Source organism: Narcine bancroftii, chromosome 9 (genome assembly GCF_036971445.1).
Source record: "Narcine bancroftii isolate sNarBan1 chromosome 9, sNarBan1.hap1, whole genome shotgun sequence".
In the NCBI taxonomy this organism is placed as follows: Eukaryota; Metazoa; Chordata; class Chondrichthyes; order Torpediniformes; family Narcinidae; genus Narcine; species Narcine bancroftii.
The window spans coordinates 4,280,248-4,300,016 of NC_091477.1; the positions used below are offsets into that span (position 1 = coordinate 4,280,248).

The 19,769-nt window shown below is 44.9% G+C and overlaps 1 protein-coding gene across 1 annotated transcript; it reads left to right on the forward strand.

Moving 5' to 3' along the window:
- Positions 1 to 9,124: 9,124 nt before the first annotated feature.
- On the forward strand, positions 9,125 to 19,769 carry LOC138742801 (dead end protein homolog 1-like). The gene is made up of 4 exons (XM_069897736.1): positions 9,125 to 9,242; positions 11,096 to 11,560; positions 14,833 to 15,339; positions 18,080 to 19,769. Exons 1-4 carry the CDS (start codon positions 9,125 to 9,127, stop codon positions 18,142 to 18,144), a joined length of 1,155 nt encoding a protein of 384 aa, XP_069753837.1. The 3' UTR covers positions 18,145 to 19,769.

The window sequence follows — 19,769 nt, forward strand, 5'->3', positions numbered from 1 at the left end:
TGCAGGAGTCTTTGATGATGTTCCAAATCTCCCTAAACTCCCAACGAAGTGTAGCCGCTGGTGAGTGTCAACATGGAGGCCCCAGGATAGATCTTCGAAGATGTTGATACAGAAGAATTCAAAGTCCTTTACCCTCTCTGATATTGACCCCTTGATAAGATCTGGTTCGTGTTCTCCTGGTTTCCCCTTCCTGAAGTTCAGAATCAGAATTTATTGTCACGAATAAGTCATGAAATTTGTTGTTTTGCAGCAGCGTCACGGGGCAAACATTCATATAAACCACTTTACAACAATAAATAAAAATGGTGCACGAAAAGTCAAAGAAAGGCAGTGTCTTTGGTTCATTGATCATTCAGGAATCTGATGATGAGGGGAAGGAGCTGTCCTTGTGCTGTTGAGTGCTCGTCTTCCTCATGTCAATGTCCTTGATGGAGTGATGTTGCAGCCAGAATACTCTCCATGGTACACCTATACAGGGTCAGTGCCAACGTGGGGAGGGGGGGGGGGCAGGGGCATCTGTGGGTTTTTCCCCCCCCAAGTGAGTGCTGTTCCCCCCCATACAGTTGCGGTCATCGCTTGCCATCAGACCTGCCCCCACCCCTTCCATCGTCACTAGCATCGCTGATCTATCTCCCTCCTGTATGCTTCCTCATTGCCGTTTGTGATTCTACTTTCCCATAGCACACATGTAGACAAACAATGCATATGCAGAACAATGTACATAAATAAAAATGTGAGCCGTTCCTTTGGTCTTTCGGCCTTCTCCCTGCCTATGGGAAGAAACTGTTCCTCAGCCTGATGGTTCTGGCTCTGATACTCCTGCATCTCTTCCCTGACGGGAGCAGCTGAAAGATGCTGTGTGCAGGGCGGTGGCAGGGCCAGATTAACATAGTGGAGAAAGTGGCATTAGCTGCAGTCCCTGAATTTTCAAGGGCCTCCGCGTTTATGTACTATGAATTATGAGAATCCTTTTCCTTTTCATGTTTGTGCAGGGGCGATGAGATACCACACTGACAGTCTGTGTTAATAACCCCAATGTGATTTTGGGCCAATTATCACCTTTAATCGGGGTTATTAACACAGACCGTCACTGTGGTATCTCATCGCCCCTGCACAAAGATGAAAGCGAATATATAAATGGAAATGGAAATGGAACAAAAACGAATCCTCACCTCAGCCCCTCAGTCAGCTGGCTGGTTTCATTCATTTACGTCGGGGGAGCTGCATGCTGCAGATAGCAATGGGAAACGCAGAGCGGTTCCAGCTGTGTGGGGGATTATGGGTAATGAAGACAGCCATTGATTCCCCATTGAGCCAGCCTCCATAAGGTTTGTTTTAACAAAATGAGTAAATAGGTTTTAACAGGGAGGGGAGGGGGCCCAATTTCAGAGCTTGCTATTGGTGCTATGTTCCCTAGATACGCCACTGGTAATCATTGAATATATAGAGATCTGAGAAAGCTAGCATCTGTTTGTTCAGAATAATTAAGACTATTTCAAACTTACTGTCAGAAACTCTCTCGGGGTTGGGAGGAGGGACTGCAGTCACATTTCCCCCTCACTGAGCCGGCACAATTTAGGGCCCCTTTAAATTAATACCACAGGCCCCACAATACCGTAATCCGGCACTGGGCGGTGGGGTCCTGAACAATTCTGACAACAATCCCAGTAGATCAAATCCAATCAAATTCTCTACAGCAACTGTACCACACTGTGATATAGCCGCCCACGACACTCTTGATCATCACAAGATACAAGAGCAGAAGTAGGCCAATCGGCCCATCAAGTCTACTCTGCCATTTAATCATGATCTGATCCTTATCACTTAGCCCCACTCACTGGCCTTTTCCCCGTAACCCATGATGCCCTGACTAATCAAATATCTGTTGATTTGACCTTGGTCAATACATGCATTGACCTTGCTTCCACTGCCACCTGTGATTGAACTCCTGTAGAAGATTGACATGATAGAGGCCGGTAGCCTTGCCCACTTCAGTCTACTCAGGAAATGTAGTCACTGTTCTGACTTCCTGACAATTAAGGAAATGTTGAGTGTCCAGGATAGGTCACTTGTTAAGTGGACTCCAAGGAACTTGGTGCTCTCCACTCTTTCCTCTACCAAGTTATTAATGTGTAGTGGAGGGTGGTTGTTCCTGGTCCTCCTGAAGTCCATGATCATCCATTTAAGTGGCTGGATATCGCAAAGTGACCATCCAAACTTAGTATACAACTTTAATGGATCTTTCCTCAACTCAGCACAATGGCGTCATCATGAAGAAAGAACGACAGTTCCTCCACTTTCCCAGGAGTTTGCTGAGGTTTGGTATGACATCGGAAACCTTTGCAAACTTCTACAGATGTGTGGTGGAAAGTGTGCTGACTGGCTGCATCATGCCCAAATATTGGGACACCAATTCCTCTGAGTGGAAACCCCTGCAAAAGGTAGTGGACAAAGCCCTGTATATCACAGGCAAAACTCTCCCCACCATCGAGACTCTCTTTCCATACCCCCTTCATCATTCTCTTCCTGCAACCACCTGAAAACAATTGATGTGAATTGATAAATCACACCTGTACAATTCACAATCTTGTCAATTGAATAGCAGGTGTTACAATCTGCTGGAGCACTGTTAACACAGAGGTGTTAAGTCTTGGCTTTGAAAGAGCAAAGAAGTGAAAGACATATTTAAAATTTTTAGAAGTTTTAATGGGGTCAGGGTCAATACAGGGGAAAGAATTTATTAATTGTGTAAAGTATTAGCTTTAGTAATTTTGATGGGTATAGATAGAGTAAATGCAGGTAGGCTTTTCCCAATCCGGTTAGATGAGATACAAACTGGAGGACATGGGTTAAGGGTGAAAGGGGAGAAGTTTAGGGGTAACATTTGAAGGGAGGGGAAATTTCTTCACACAGAGAGTGGTGGGGGTGTGGAACGAGCTGCCAGCAGAAGTGGTGAATGTGGGCTTAATTATAACATTTAAGAAGAATTTGGACAGATACATGAGTGGGAGAGGTAGGGAGGGTTATGGACTGGATGCAGGTCAGTGGAACTAAGCAGAAAAATGGTTTGGTGCAGAATAGAAGGGCCAAAGGGGTCTGTTTGTGTGCTGCAGTGTTCTATGGTCAGTGGAGTAAAGGAACTGAATGCCTGTCCCTCAGTCACATCACTTTCTTTATTTAAAAAAAAAGGATTAGGACCCAGCTGTGCTCTTGTAGCCTGCACCCAATGAATGAAAGCCATGTACTGCGACACCTGCTATTCTGAGATGGTGAAAGGTGTCAAGAGAAAAAATGGGTTGTTTTAAATGTAATGAAAGGTAATTGGTTAAAGCAGTGATTCTCAACCTTTATCTTTCCACTCACATCCCACTTTAAGTAACCCCTCTGCCATCGGTGCTCTGTGATTTGTAAGGGATTGCTTAAGGTGGGATGTAGGTGGAAAGAAAAAGGTTGAAAACCGCTGTTTTAATCGTCCCTCATTGAATCGTTATGTGCAAGGTTTCAGAACTGCAAAGCTAATGGGCCAATATTTAGTAACAATTGGGTCTAGAGCAGTGATTCTGAACCTTGCCCTCCAACTCACATTAAATAACAGATGCCCATAGAACACAACAGCATAGAGAACAGGCCCTTTGGCCCTGCTAGTCTCTGCCACAAAACAGCATACTGTAGGTCCCACTGACCTGTGCCTGTTCCAAAACCCTCCAGACCTCTCGCATCCATGTATCTATCCAGTTTTAATTTTAAAACTCCCACATTTTAGATGGGAGATCTTCCAGACTCTCAACCCTCTCTGAGTGGAAAAGTTCCCCTTAAACCTTTCACCCTAAGTCCTCATCCTCTTGTATTTATTGCCTCCTAATCTATGGAAAGAGTGTTTACTTTGTGAATACCCCTCATAATTTCAGTAAAAGGCTGTTAGAGCAAGTTTAAAAAAAAGTTGTTTGTAGATCATTCTTGTTTATAGAAACAGTTTCCAAACAATTTGTGAATATTGTGGCAAGGTAACAGGAGACAGGGGGGAGGCTGGTCTCTTCACTGCCCCTGCCCAGGGAAAGGGGTCCTCACTCCCCCAAGCCCTCACCAGGGCGGGGTCTGGCGTCGGCGCGGCCACCCAGGTTGGATGAGCATTGAGCTGGGCGTGGAAGGTTTAAAGGGTGGGTGGGTGCGTCCGAGCAGTGCAGGAGGACGGCGAGAGACGGAGCGACCGGGACGAGGCACCAGACCCCTCTCTGCTGCGACCGGTAGGCGCCTTGGCGTTTAAATCTGTCCCCCACCTTTTTACGCGCTGCAAGTCCTTGCGCAGCCCGGACCGCTCCGGGGAGCCCAGCTTGTGGTCGCAGTCCTGCAGCCCGGGGCAGCTCTGCTGGGGGAACCTCTCCAAAGGGTCTTTCAACCGGATCCGAAAACGAATGCAGCGCCCTTCGACCCTTCCAGTCTGTGCCAAACTTATTCTTCCTAGTCCACTTCCCCCCTCCCTTACATCATCCCTTAACAACCACAGAGCATCTGTGGCATTGCTGTGTGAGGAGGGAGTAGGGAAGGGTCAAGAACCACTGGGCTGGTAAATTTAAAACACAAAGTTCTGCAAACACTGTGGTTGAGCTGCAGTCAAAAGTAAATTATGAATTCTCTTTGAGAAATTCACTTCATCCACTGGCCTGGCCTGACTGACCAGCACCCAATCCACTCCCATCGATGTACCTGTCCAAATTCTTCTTAAATGTGAAAATTGAGCCCTCATTCTCCACCTCAGTTCATTCCACATCCCCACCACTCTCTGTGAAGAAGTTCTCCCTAAACGTCTCCCCTTTCACCCCTAACCCATGTCCTCTGGTTTGTACCTTGCCTAACCTCAGTAGGAAGAGCCAACTTGCATTAACTCTTTACCCTTCATGATTGTGTGCACCTCCATCTTCTATACTCCAGGGAATAATGTCCACAGAGTTGAGGGCATTAAACTCTTAAAAAGAGCTAGGGTCCATCTGTGGAATCTCCTCCCCTCTCCTCCATCTTCCCTTCCACAGATGTTGCTTCAACCACTGGAATTTGTTCCAGTTGTTTTTTTTTGCAATAGATTCCAGCATCTGCAATCACCTGAGTCTGCAACCCAGGGACTGATAATGGAAGAGATACTGTTTTCCACTCCTTTCCCCCCCCAAAAATAAACTTTATTCACAATAAAATAATTTTCAGAAGATAACCGTGCATCTTTGGTGTCAGATTCGTGCACTCCATAACTCTGTTATAGACATTCTCTGATTAGTATGTAGCACTGTTACCACCCTGTGGCACCTTGTCTTTACTCTTCCCCTCCCTCCCCCCGCACCCCCAGGTTGTTTGAGGGACTTCCCCTTGGTCTTAGTGCCCAGTAATGGGAGCATTCCAGACTGTGGCCCTTCCCCACAGCGTCCTCGCATTGGCCACACCGAGCCTCAGTGCGTTCCTCAGCACGTACTCCTGCAGTCTGGAATGTGCTGGTCAGCAGCATTCCCTCACCGACATCTCCATGAGTTGGTAACCATACTGTGTCTTTTTTTTGCCAAAAATAAACTTTATTCATGATAAATTATTTGCAAAAGAATCGGGCCCCTGTCTGCATTTTACTCGAACCTTGAAGGGCTCAGGCCTGACACGTCAGTAATCTATCTTTGCCTCGCATGGACGCTAGAAGCTTGCCGAGTTCCTGAGTTTTTAATACAACCATAGCGCCGTTAACTTCTGAATTTCACCCCTTATTTGCAAAAGAAAACCTTTTCAAGACCTTTCTCTTTTAACACCTTTGCCTTCACTGAGGCACCTTGTCATTGCTACCCCCTTTGTGGTTGAGGGACTTCCCCCTCAGTCTCAGCCCCTCAAATGCCTGGTAGCGGAAGGGTTCTGTGATTCTTCAAACGTGCTCCCCTGGACTTGAAGTGCTAAGGACTGTTGGTTCATGATAGGGACACGTCTCCATACAGTAATTGTCGTTTAGTCAGAGTTGGACAGCAAAAACAAACAGGCTTCGGCCCACCACTACTGTACTTTCCTCTCTACCCTCATCTCATTTGCCACTATTAAGACCATGGCCTTCTATGCCTTCCCTATTTAAATACCTGTCCAAATGCATCTTAAAAGGGGTAATTGCATTGGATTTTACCAACAGATGCAACCATTCTGGCTTTTATTTTAGTTCCACCATAAGATCCACTTTAAAACTCCTATCTCTCATCTTGATCTGAAGCACTCTTGTTTTTGAGACCCCCTACCCGATGTATACTGATCTCTCCCCATAGCTGAAGTCCCCAGTTGAGATAAAGAATCTCGGCCCAAAACGTTGGCTGACTGTTCCCCTCTATGTACCGCTGAGCCCCTTCAGCTTCTCATTATATTAGCTCTGAGATCCCAGTGAATGTTCGCCGAACTCTCTCCGGTTTCAGCTGATCCTACGTGACCTTATACTGAAATGGGAATCATTGAAAATGTAGATGAATTGGATTATTTGTGCATCTCAGACTCGTGACCTGGAAGGGCATTTTACTATTGCTGCATGTCTAAAATTTAAAAAAATATATAAAATGTAATTCTCAGTCACTTCCGAATCGTGCTGAAACTAACAGTTTCTGAGAATTAACTTCATTAAGATTTTGCACTTTACAGGAAGAAGTGAATCTGTTGAAAAGTTCAAGTAAACCGGCGTGGACTTGAAGGGCCAACGTGGCCTTTTCCACGCCGTAAACAGTTATATGGCTAACAGATGGTTATGCAGCACAGACAAAGGATGCCTTTTTTGGCCCACAACACTGATCTTCCTTTGTTAATATTTTTACCATAATCTTACCCTGTGCTAATTCTGTAATATGCCAGTGTACTGCCTGACCCTGGGCAGTCTTCTTGATTAACAGTCCTGACGAAGCACTCAGGCCCAAAAGGTTGGTCACTGTTTACCTGCCATGGATGCCGTGTGACCAGCTGAGTTTCTGCAGCAGATTTGCGCGTTGCGCTCGACCCCACCCAGCATCTGCAGAGATCCTTGTTTTAAGCTTAATTAATGCTCTCCATGCTTTCAGCAACTCTAATACATACCCACACACACTACACTTGAATTTTTATTTTTTTTTAAAGAAATCTCTTGGTGCCTGCCACATTGACCACCGTCAGTGGGCTGATCTCACCTCCAACCGTGCATCTTGGCGCCTCACAGTTCGGCGGGCAGCACCTCCTTTTTTTTTAATGTTTTATTTTTCACACCATAAATCACATTAGCCATGATATACACTATTTCTTTTTCACACATATACAGTGACTTTTTCTCCCCCCCCCCCTTTCCTCCCAAACCACCCCCCCACCCCCACCTCTCATCAATTTTAGGTATACAATCTAGGTTGCATTAAGCCAGTCAGACAATGTTGTCATTCAACAAAATTACACCAGAAATTCTACTGAGTCCATTCTTTTCTTTCCTTCTCCTTCCATCAACTTAGGTAATGTTTGTCCCCGGTAGGTTTTCGCTATTGTATTTAATGTAAGGCTCCTATACTTGTTCGAATATTTCAATATTATTTCTTAACCTATATGTTATTTTTTCTAATGGAATACATTTATTCATTTAAATTTAGTAGTTTCTTCCTTTTTAATTTGGTTATGTATTCCATTAATATTTAAAGACATATAGTTCAGCGTAGCCCTTTTATATTTTGTTTATCTTCTCTTTCCGTTTTTCCATCATTACCTTTCCTCCTTTTCCATTTCTGTTTTCTTATTTTCAACTCTTTATAAGACAACATTCCTACAACATCCAACATTTTCCTTATTCTCCTATTTCTATCTTATTTATCCCCAATCTCCCCTTCACCTCCTGAGTTGTCCTTTATCCCTTGTCGGACAACCACATCTCCTCTCTCCATTTGGATTTGCGAATCCACTCGCAAGCGTCAACTGATTTTGCAGTGACCGCTATTTCCCCCCACCCCGCCTCCCCCAGAAAAGATTTCACTTTTCATATGTCACAAAGGTCACTCTTTTAATTCCCTCCTTATTCTCTCTATTCCATTACCTTCCCTTATTAATTCTTGTCTATACTATCTATATTTTCCTCTAACTACAGATACATTCATGTATGCTCATTGTCTCTATTCACTCTTATACCTCTTTACCTGCATACGTATCAATCATGATCATTTTTACTCTCATTACCCGTCTTCATCCCTCAGTCTATTTTTGTCTTTACCCACATACATATCAATTGTGATCATTTTAACTCTCATTACCTGTCTTCCTCCCTCAGTCTATTTTTGTAATTGTTCTGCAAATTTTCGTGCTTCTTCTGGATCCGAGAATAGTCTGTTTTGTTGTCCTGGAATAAATATTTTCAATACCGCTGGATGCTTTAGTATAAATTTATACCCTTTCTTCCATAAAATCGCCTTTGCTGTATTGAACTCTTTTCTCTTCTTTAGGAGTTCAAAACTTGTATCTGGATAAATGAAGATTTTTTGCCCTTTATACTCCAGTGGTTTGTTGCCCTCTCTTACTTTTTCCATTGTCTTCTCCAGTACCTTTTCTCTTGTAGTATATCTACACTTTAATGTTGAAGAAATGTTGATGAATTGTTACTTGGGTCTTTGGTTTGTGTTATGAAAGAGTTGCAGTTTGAGAATCTGCTGGTCTTGTGTTGCATAGTTTTTGGATGGGGGTGCAGTTCACCTGGTGGTTTGGCACATTGCAAGAAGGGGGAAATGGGTTCAATGACAGGGCAAGACGTGGATAGCTGGAATGTAGTGTGGAGCAATGGGAGGTTCTATATTCCATTTATTACAATAGTTTTTATTACTGTTCAACTGCAGCAAGTCAGAATTTTGGTGAAATGTACATGGGATGCAATGTGTATGACAAGAAACTATTATTGTCCACTTTGGAATGAAGGATGGGAAGGTGAAGTAACGGCACCTAATTTTGTGGCATAAAGGGATCCTGGATCATAGACCATTAAATACAAACCCCTGTGCATTCACCAAGAAAGGAAAGCCAAGATGATCTTTTTTTCGAGCATCACTTTTTTAATTGCATTATCTGCAACTGTAAATATTTATTTGTTTATACTCTTCTGCCTTGGCCTTTTGTGGTAATTTAATGTGCACAGGTTATGGCAAACATCTTGTTGAAATCTGCTGCGAAGCTGGCATTTGAGGCCTGGGTGGCAGAAACTGGCATCGACCTGGTCCAGATCAATGGCCAAAGGAAGTTTGGTGGACCCCCTCCAGGTTAGTCCTCGATACATTATCCAACTTGTATTCCGTTTCGTGCCTGAGTAATTCTTGGTTCTTCAGTGCAAATCTTGGCCTTGTAGATGTTTGGACACCCGTCTACACAACTTGTATAAATGATGAAGAATTTAATTATTTATTGTCACGTGCACTGAGATATAGGAAGAGCTCGTTTTACCCATAAGATCATAATGTAAAAGAGCAGAATTAGGCCTTTCAGCCCATCAAGTCTATCCTGCCATTCAATGAACTGGTCCGTTTTCCCACTCAGCCCCACTCCCCAGTCTTCTCCCCACAACCTTTGATGCCCTTGCTAATCAATAACCAATCAATCTCTGCCTAAAATACACCCAGCCTCCACAACTGCCTGTGGCAACAAATTTCAGATTTGCCATGATCTGGCTAAAGAAATTCCTTGGCATCTCTGTTCTAAGTGGACACCCTTCAATCCTGAAGTTGTGCCCTCTTGTCCTAGACTCTCCCACCATGGGAAACAACCTTCCTATATCTACTCTGTCCATATCTTTCAACATTGGAAATGTTTCAATGAGATCCCTCCTTATTCTCTTAAATTCCAATGAGTACAGGCCAGGAGCAGTGAAACACTCCTCATATGATAACCCTTTCATTCCCAGAATCATCCTTGTGAACCTCCTCTGAACCGTCTCCAACATCAGCACATCCTTTCCTAAACAAGGAGCCCAAAATTGCTCACAATATTCCAAGTATCTCATAAAGTCTCCACATCCCTGCTCTGATATTCTATTCCTCTTGATATAAACGCCAGCGTTAATCTGTCCAAGTCCTTCTGCAGCCTCCATGTTTCCTGAACAGTACTTGCTCCTCCACCTATGTATATTCTGCAAACCTGGCCCCAAAGCCGTTCATTTCATCATCCGAAACATTAATATGCAACATGGACCCAAAACCAACCCCTGTGGGACACCACTAACAATTGGCAGCCAACCAGCATATGATCCCTGTATTCTGCAACTCAACTCGAATTTAAGTGCAACAGGTGAGCACTAGAAAGACAAAAGTCCAAAGTGGAGGGAGAATTCATAGGTAAGTTTTTTTTTACATTGGGTGGGTGCCTGGAATGTGTTGCCGGGGGTAGTGGTAGAGGCTGGTACAACAGGGACGTTCAAAAAGCTTGGGTGCTCTGGCAATAGATTACACTGGACAACAATGTTTTTCAAAAGATTTGCTTCCTGAAAAATAATTGGGGACTATAAGATAACTTTAAGCTCAACGCAAAGATGATTTCAGATTTGCTGTTTCACGTAGGAAAATGGAGAAACATTCTTTTATTGAATTTAGCATGTTTAATCGCTTAACGATGCTGACGAATTATGCAAGTTCAACTGAGCTAAAAATGTTTTGCCGCTGATTTTCATTTGTACTCAGCATCTGATGCCTCTCGTGTCAGTGTCCAACAATAGTCAGCCCAGCATTGATGGATTCCAGTTGCCCTGATGCCACTTTTCCATGGTTGTAATGTCCTGGTGAAACCTCTCATCGTGTTCGTCATTGACCGCACCGAGATCAGAGGGAAGACGTCCACGTGCGAATATATAAAATTAATTTTCAATGACATGTTGCACTTCATGGTTTTGTAGCTTGATGTAGGTGTAAAAACATGACAGGAAATCACAAAAATAGAATATATTTTTTTCTAAAAATGGTACGTGATCGGAAAATTTTAAGGTGATTTTCGTGATCAGCAGCCCAAAATCCTTAAAATAGACCCAAAAGTGTTTAGAAACCAAATTCCTCATTGTCTAGTGTACTTTCTGTTGATGTTTCGTGGAAGTATTTCAGCTGCCTGTGTTGCTGTCTGTGTTCTGCAGGCTGGAAGGGGCCTCCTCCCTTGATTGGCTCTGAGGTGTTCATTGGGAAGTTGCCGCAGGACCTGTACGAGGACAAGCTGATCCCGTTGTTCCAGTCAGCTGGAAAACTCTATGAGTTCCGCCTCATGATGACGTTCAGTGGGGAGAACCGAGGGTTCGCCTACGCCAAGTATGCCAACCGCTGGTATGCCCAGTGTGCCATCGTGATGCTCAACGGCCACCAGGTCCGGGACGGCTGCCCCATTGTTGTGTGCAGAAGCACCGAGAAGAACGAGCTGTGCATTGAGGGTATCCCCTGGGGCAGGCGCAGAGTGGAGGTGCTCGAGGTGCTGAAGGAGCTGACCTCGGGCGTGTCCGATCTGTCGCTGCACTTCAGCACCAATCAGAAGAAGTTAGCAGTGTTCGCTGTGGTCAAGTATGAGAGCCATCGAGCAGCTGCAATGGCCAAGAAGAGACTGGTAGAAGGTACGGTATGATCAAGCAAGGGTTGGAACCCTTCACAAAGCGCTTTCCCCCACTTGTCAACAGAAATGGATGAAGCCCACATTAACCAGCAGTCAGGCGAGACTGCGATAATCTAAACGAGCAGTACAGTCACTAGAGTAAAAGCGAAAGTCTCAGACACCGTGGTTGAAGTAAAAACACAATGCCAGATAAACTCAGCCAGTCAAACACTGTCCTTTATATAGATAACAATATATAACCAAAGTTTTGGGCTTGAGCTCTTCATCAAAGTACGAGCAAAATGCAGGAAGGTGCATTTGAAAAGCAAATGTAAGTAAAACACAAGAGTCTGCAGACACCGGGGTTGAAGTAAAATTGCAATGCTGGAGAAACTCAGCAGATCAAACAGCATATTTTATATGGCAAAGCTACAAATTCTGCGCCCCATTACTGCACTGACATGTCTGTCCATGACCTCGTGCTCTGTCAAACCAAGGCCACTGGTAAATTGGAGGAGCAACACAGCATATTCCAACCGGGAGCTCTCCCACCAGACGGCATTAACATCGACCTCTCCCGTTTCTACTCGCCCACTCTCTGTTTTCCCTCCCTTCCCTCTAGCTGTCTACCCCATTCTCCATTCACAGAGCCATCCCCCCTCCCCCTGTTTGCTGGTGTCCCCTCCCTGCCTTATCCACCTATTGCCTCCATCCTGTGGGCCTGGTTCCCCCCTCCCCTACCCTAACATTTTGTTCAGGCGGCTGGCCATGAAGGGCTCAAACCCGAAAGGCTAATTAAGATCTTTGCAACATTATCCACACTATTTGACTTGCTGAGTTCCTCCAGCGTCATCTGTATTTTTCAGTACAGACCTAAGGCTGGGTCACTGGCGATGGTAGAGGTGGGACACAGAAGCAGCCTCCTCAGACCACTGGTCGCTTCCCATCACGTACCCTAATCCTGTGCTGATTTCACTTGGGAGTTAAACAAGTACATCTGAGGACTGATGCCAAAACTGCTGGGGAAACTCAGCAGGACACACAGCATCCATAGGAAGTAAAAAGAGGCTGCTGTTTCAGGCCCGAGCTCTTGGTCGGGAATGAGGAGGAACAGGATAAAATGGAAGGGGGGAGAGTAGGGAGGACGGGGCACAGGCTAATAGGTGGGAGGGTAGAGGGGGAATAGGGCTCAGGAGGGTGGCACTGAGCAGAGAGGGAATTCAATTTTTTTTAAATTTAGAAATGCATCACGCTAACGGATCCTTTCGGCCCACGAGCCCATGCCACCCAAATACACTTAATTGACCTACATGGTACATTTTGAAGGGTGGGAGGAAACCAGAGCACCCCGGAAAAAAAAAAAACCCACGCAGGCACGTGGAGAACGGACAAACTCCTTACAGACAGCACAGGTTTCAGACCCCAGTCCCGTTTGCTGGCAGTGTAACAGCGCTGTACTAACCGTGCCGCCCCAGGCGGGGAAGGGGTGGGGAGCCCACATTGCTCCTGAATCCGTGGCCTCTCCCGGTGAGAGCGGCAAGGACAGCGGGCTCACTTGCCGGCTGCCCTCCCAGTGTGCACACCACCTTCTCTCGGAAATGCACCTCTGTGCTGCCTGGAACTCGGATGCTTCTTTAACATTAGGAAGGTGGCAAGCAGAAATTCAAAGCTGTATTCCATTAGAAAAAATTGCATACAATTTTGAGAGGCAAATATTCTATTTTCTTACAGATTTGGAGCCTGTATGCTCAAGTATTAGGATTGGAAATTATGAATAATTCCTTTTATTCCTCTGGTTCCCTGAAGTCTTCCCTTAAAGACATTTCACAAAAAATCAGTTTATTATGTGATCTTTGAGTGTTCCCAAGAGCAATCCAGTTCATGATGTATATTCATTTTTCCATAGTTATATATTTGCTATATTATCCTTAGTTTTTTAGCATTTTTATAGTTTCTTTGTTGTTTAGTTTTTTTTTTGGGTTGACAGTGGGTGGTTTGGGGGAGGGTGTTAGATGGTTTTTTTTCTCCTTGTTTATAAAATACACATGTATTTATTTAATTTTTGTACCATTGTGATAAATGAAAACTGTAATTTTGCATGTGTTTATTATAAATTAAATATTCAAAAAAACAATGTGCCTCTGACCCTTCCCTGTGGCTGGGTCCGAATCCTAGAACTCCCTCCTAGACACCTCTGTGGGAGAACTTTCACCGGAAGGAGTTGCAGCATTTTGAGAAAGCAGGGCAGCCCCAACTCGAGCCCCATGCCTTGATGAAGGGCTCAAGCCTGAAACATTTGTCATGTATCTTTGCTACATAAACCACTTGGTTTGACCTGCTGAGTTTCTCCAGCGTTGCGTCTTTGCTAGCCCCAACCCATCGAGGGGAATTGGGGGGTGGGCAGTAAATGCTGCCCTTGATGTTGAGGGCGGCGTGGTTAGTGTAACAGTTAGTGGAACGCTGTCACAGCACCAGCGAACTGGGTTCGATTCCGTCGCTGTCTGTAAGGAGTTTGTACATTCTCCCCTTGTCTGCGTGGGCTTCCTCCAGGCGCTTTGGTTTCTGCCAAGAGGATATGAATGTTGTAGGTTAATTGGTCACAGGAGTGAAGTGGGACAGTTCAGGTTCGAGGGTGGGGGAGAACGTGCGGTGAATGGTGGATTCTAACCTGGATCACCGGCGCTAAAGAGATGACCATAATTGGACATCATGTGTGATCCAGATGGAGTTTTATAGAACTGCAGCATTACCTTGCAGCTCTTGAACTCTTTATCGCCTGTACTCCCAGATCAGGAAGATATGCAAGGGTTGAAAGGGCTGGAATGCTTGTTGGACCGAGAGTAGAGGTTGATTCCATTTTTTATTTGGGGGAAAAAAGAAAACTGCGGTTCTGCTGGATCAGTTGTGTAACGGCAGCGTTGCCACTGGCGTGGATGTGGGAGAGCAGAAAGTGCTGCTCCTCCTCGACCCAATGCCGGCAGCTCTGTACGGGCTTTAAACAGCCTGTTGGAGAAGCCATCGTTTTAACCAAGGGTACTGTGGCAGTGGTCTCGAGGGGTTACAGACTCCAGTGGAGCAGTGGACTCAGTATCTCTGAAGGAGCTCTCTTTTGCTTCTCTTTCTCCCTTTCTGTAAGGGGCGCCGGACAACACTAATGGCCACTCTTTGCCCTAAGATCGGCAGAAGGAAATTTTGTGCAGGATTTTGTATTATTACATGACAATAAAAAGAAGCTTGAATCTGTAGTCAGTGCTTCGGCTGACCCTGTTAACCTGGCTTGTGTTTCCTTTGCAGGTGGCATTGAGCTCTGGGGCCAGCCCATTGACGTTGATTGGATGAAGCCAGATGGAAAGCAGAGGGGTCAGCAGATGCTTCTTCTGTCTGACCCACAGCCTAGACCCCTGGCCCCTGCCTGGCAGTTGATGACCCGTGAGTTTTACTTGCCATCCATAGGCCGTACCAGATGCTCTGAACCTGCTGATGTCAGCCAGAGCCTCTCGCCCCTGGAGGAGAGAGATGGGAAGACCCAACAGTTGCATGCAGGGGAGGCCCCAGGACCAATCGACCCGAGCTTTGATGTTATCCGCCTCTTGAATGCCTACTGTTTGAAGAAGCAACTTGGGTGCCCGATCTACAGCGTGCAGCCTCTGGGATCCAACAAACGTTATTTTTTGTTTAAGGTCTTCTTGCCAAGACTTGCTGCTTATTTCACTGGGGTGGGGAACCTCACCCCAAAAGATCTGGCTTTGGGGCAGGATGTTCCCAAGCGAGAGGCAGCCCGCCAGGTCCTGTCGTACTTGGGTGAGTGAGCTTTGTCTACCTTTAGCAGCACATGAATCTGTAGGGGCCATCACATGAATCTGTAGGGGCCATCACATGAATCTGCAGGGGCCATCACATGAATCTGCAGGGGCCATCACATGAATCTGCAGGGGCCATCACATGAATCTGCAGGGGCCATCACATGAATCTGCAGGGGCCATCACATGAATCTGCAGGGGCCATCACATGAATCTGCAGGGGCCATCACATGAATCTGCAGGGGCCATCACATGAATCTGCAGGGGCCATCACATGAATCTGCAGGGGCCATCACATGAATCTGCAGGGGCCATCACATGAATCTGCAGGGGCCATCACATGAATCTGCAGGGGCCATCACATGAATCTGCAGGGGCCATCACATGAATCTGCAGGGGCCATCACATGAATCTGCAGGGGCCATCACATGAATCTGTAGGGGCCATCACATGAATCTGTAGGGGCCATCACATGAATCTGTAGGGGCCATCACATGAATCTGTAGGGGCCATCACATGAATCTGTAGGGGCCATCACATGAATCTGTAGGGGCCATCACATGAATCTGTAGGGGCCATCACATGAATCTGTAGGGGCCATCACATGAATCTGTAGGGGCCATCACATGAATCTGTAGGGGCCATCACATGAATCTGTAGGGGCCATCACATGAATCTGTAGGGGCCATCACATGAATCTGTAGGGGCCATCACATGAATCTGTAGGGGCCATCACATGAATCTGTAGGGGCCATCACATGAATCTGTAGGGGCCATCACATGAATCTGTAGGGGCCATCACATGAATCTGTAGGGGCCATCACATGAATCTGTAGGGGCCATCTACTGCATCTGTGGTCTTCTCTACGTTACAGAGACTGGAGGCAGACTGGGAGATTGCTCCTTTGAGGCTTCGGCTCTGTCTGCCGCAATAACATGGATCTCCCATTGGCTACCCATTTCAATTCCTTGCCCCATTACCTTGCTGACATGTCTGTCGATGGTCTCCTGCACTGCCAGACTGAGATCACTAACAAATGTGGAGGAACAGCACTTAAATCTTCCATCTGGGCACCCTCCAACCAGGTGGCATTAACATTGACTTCTCTGGTTTCTGTTAGAAACTCCTTCTCCTCTCTTCCCCCCCCCTCCCCCCCTATCTTCCCTTTATGTCTTTTCCTCCCGCTGGCTCGCCGGCTCGCCTTTATCTCCTTTCAGAGAGCCAAAATCAATTCTCATCTCTCCTCAGTAGTAAAACACAAAAGTCTGCAGACACGAGTTGAAGTAAAAACACAACGCTGGATAACCTTATTAGCTCAGAGTCCTTTGTATAAGCAAAGATAAAGAGACATAACTGATGTTTCAGGTTTTAGCCCTTCATCAAGGTGTGAGCAAAATGTAGCTAGGTGCCCGATTACCTGTTTACTCTCCTTCCATCTGCTCCTGAACCAGCAGGTTCAGGAAGAACTTTTTTCCTGAGGCTGTGACCCTACTCAACCTCTCATCTCAGCACTGAGCAGTATTGCACCCACATTGTACTGTCAGTGCTTTTATATTTGTTTGTTTGCTGGAGCACTTGCTTTCATTCATAGTTTCTTGTAAATAGGACCAGTCTTTGTACTTCTGGTTGGATGCTAATTGCATTTAATTGGCGGCTTTGTTATGTGTACTTGGCAGAATAACAATGAAGTTGAATCTAATCTAATCCTGGTAGGAGAGTCCAGTACAAGAGGGCACAGTTTCAGGATTGAAGGGTGACCATTTAAAACAGATGTGGAGGAATTTTTTTTTAGCTGGAGTCTGGGGAACCTCTGGAATTTTGCTGCCGAGGCCGGGTAAAGAGGCTGGGTCGTTGGGCAGAGATTGATAGATGTCTAATTAGTCAGGGCATCGATGGTTTTGGTGAGGCCAGGGAGTTGGGCTGAGGAGAAGAATGGATCAGTTTGGGATGGAATGGCCTACTTCCTGTAGTGGGGTAAACAGAATTACGCCCAATATTCCGTGCAGGATTTTGTCCAGCCTGAACAGCTGAAGTTTTATGGACTCTTTTACTGCTGCCCACCCAGTGAAAGCAAGTGTGCCATTATCAACATGCGTGGCCAATTTCACATCCAGCACAATTGGGAGATCTAGCACAAAAACCCCCCACGGCTGTGCCATTTCCATCAACTCTACATTGATCCCATTTTTATCCTCTGCACAATTCTCCTCCGATTCTAAACATTAAATTTGTGCAGTGGCCAATTAACCCACCAAATCCTAACATCGGTTTTATTTTTCAATAATGAATCAGCACTATTTGTTGTATTTTTCCTGGTATGTTGTATTCTCTCCTCATCACAAGATGAACCATCTTCCATCCCCTCTCCTACTGTTAATGGGCTCACACACCATGTCCCTTTCAATCTTTTCATGAAGCATTTACACCTTTTTTTATATCCCTGCTTGTACTCCCTTCTGACTGATTTTCCTTTGTTGTTACAGATTCAGTCAGCTCCACATTTGCCGCTCCCCTGCATTTGTCTAAAAGCTTTTAGACCAACTTGCAGTTAAATCCTTGGGGCTTTTTAATAGTGTGATGCTGTTGTAACCAAGGAACAAATAAATTTTCATGTACAATTGGTATAACCCATTTGTATAAATTTGGGTCAACAATGGCTTTACCTTTCAAGGCTGCTACACTTAGGGAAATAATGCATCACGTATATTTTGAACTATTAAAGTTTTATTTTCATTTACAGGTCACTCCATGGATTTTGTTGGCTTTAACCCCCCCAATACTTCATCTCTAGAGAGCCATATCTGAAAGATTGGCTTCACTGAACTGCATCTCTCTTGAATGAAAATTTTTTTTGTTTTAAAGTTTTTGCACAGTTTATCATTGTTTTTTAAAAAAAAAGATATTTAAAGTTAGTTGGTGAGTTTTGTTCCTATGAGCTCTTTACAGTTCCTTTTTGATGTAACCAGTTAACCAGAAGCGAGCTAACACGGGTGAGTCTTTTTGAAACTGTCTTTATGTGACAGCCTCTGACTGGTTTGTAGTTTTATAAGGTAAAGTTGGAGGCAAGAAAAAGTTGATGAGTATTAGAAGTTTGATACAATGATATTAAGATACAGGTGGAAAACTTTGGGTGGGAATTTTCTTTAGGGCATAATTTTTCATTGAAGCTTTTACATGTGAGGCTGTGGTAATGATGGCGCATTTCAAGAACGGACACCGACTTGGAATGCATCCTCCCCTGCAAGTACACAAACTGCTGAATTTGTATGAAAATTACTGGATGAATCATTTCTGGATTGGTGATGGTTTTAGTTTGTCTTCAGTCTCTCATCTTGGTGTGTTGTGCGTTCGCTCGATGTGGCTCGTTGTTTGGAACTTTGTTTTCATACCTTTTGGTGGGTGAATTTGCTTCCCCGATGCACGTCATCCTCTAGGGCCCAGATCTGGCCTTGTAGGCAAAACTAAACCAGAAGAGAACACAGCTTTGATCCCAAGTAATGCAGAATAGTTCTGGGTCAGCCTTGCTAAATGGACCCCTGACAACAGGCACTCCTGCCTCTCCCAACAATGATGTAAAAATGGGAATTGCAGGGTTTTCATGGAAGTTCTGTGTCACAATGCAGAAAAAAAGCTTAAGGATCATATTGTGTGGCTTAGATTTGGAATTAACCACTTAGTTTCTGTCTTGCCAATCGATTTTATTTGATGAGAGAGATGAACAAATGAAGGAGCGAGAACCTCTGGTTAATATTTATAATAAATACTTAATCTCCAGATTTGAACAATTGGCTCAAGATATAAGAATCATCCACAAAGCATTGATAGCTGATCACCAGCCTTTGCCACTTCAACCCATCGTTTGATAGCCCGCTCCCCTTTCGTTTAAATCTCTGTGACCAAGTTTGCAGTCACAGAATGCATTTGCTTCTCAGCATTTTTTTAAACCCCCCCCCCCCGCCCCAAACATCTCTTCAGATTCCTCTGCTCTCACCAGCGCCAGAGAATCGAGACATTGGAGACTGTTCCGCCCTATTCTCTAGTTCATTCCCTGGAGATCTTAAAATTATGGTCTTGTGAGTCGATCCTTTTCTCTTCCTGAAGACCTAGATTCTGTGTTACATAAGTGTGTATTGCGGGGGTAAATATTTGGAAGGCTGATGGACCAACACCGATGAGTTCCATGCATTGAGCATCTTCCTGATTGGACACATTCTGGTTCTTGCGGCCTTGCAGAAGTGATAGTTGATTGTTATTTGCAACTTCATTTTTTTGTTGGTCTGCGTCAGGTTTCTCGAATAGTCTAGTTTGCAAAGCTGTGAAAAATGTATATTTTGGGTTATAGTCAAGTGGTTTTAGTTTGACTTCTGTTTAATTTTTGATCCTGTTGCAAAACTTCTGTTTGAACAAAATGTTACTGTTTAGTTTATTAA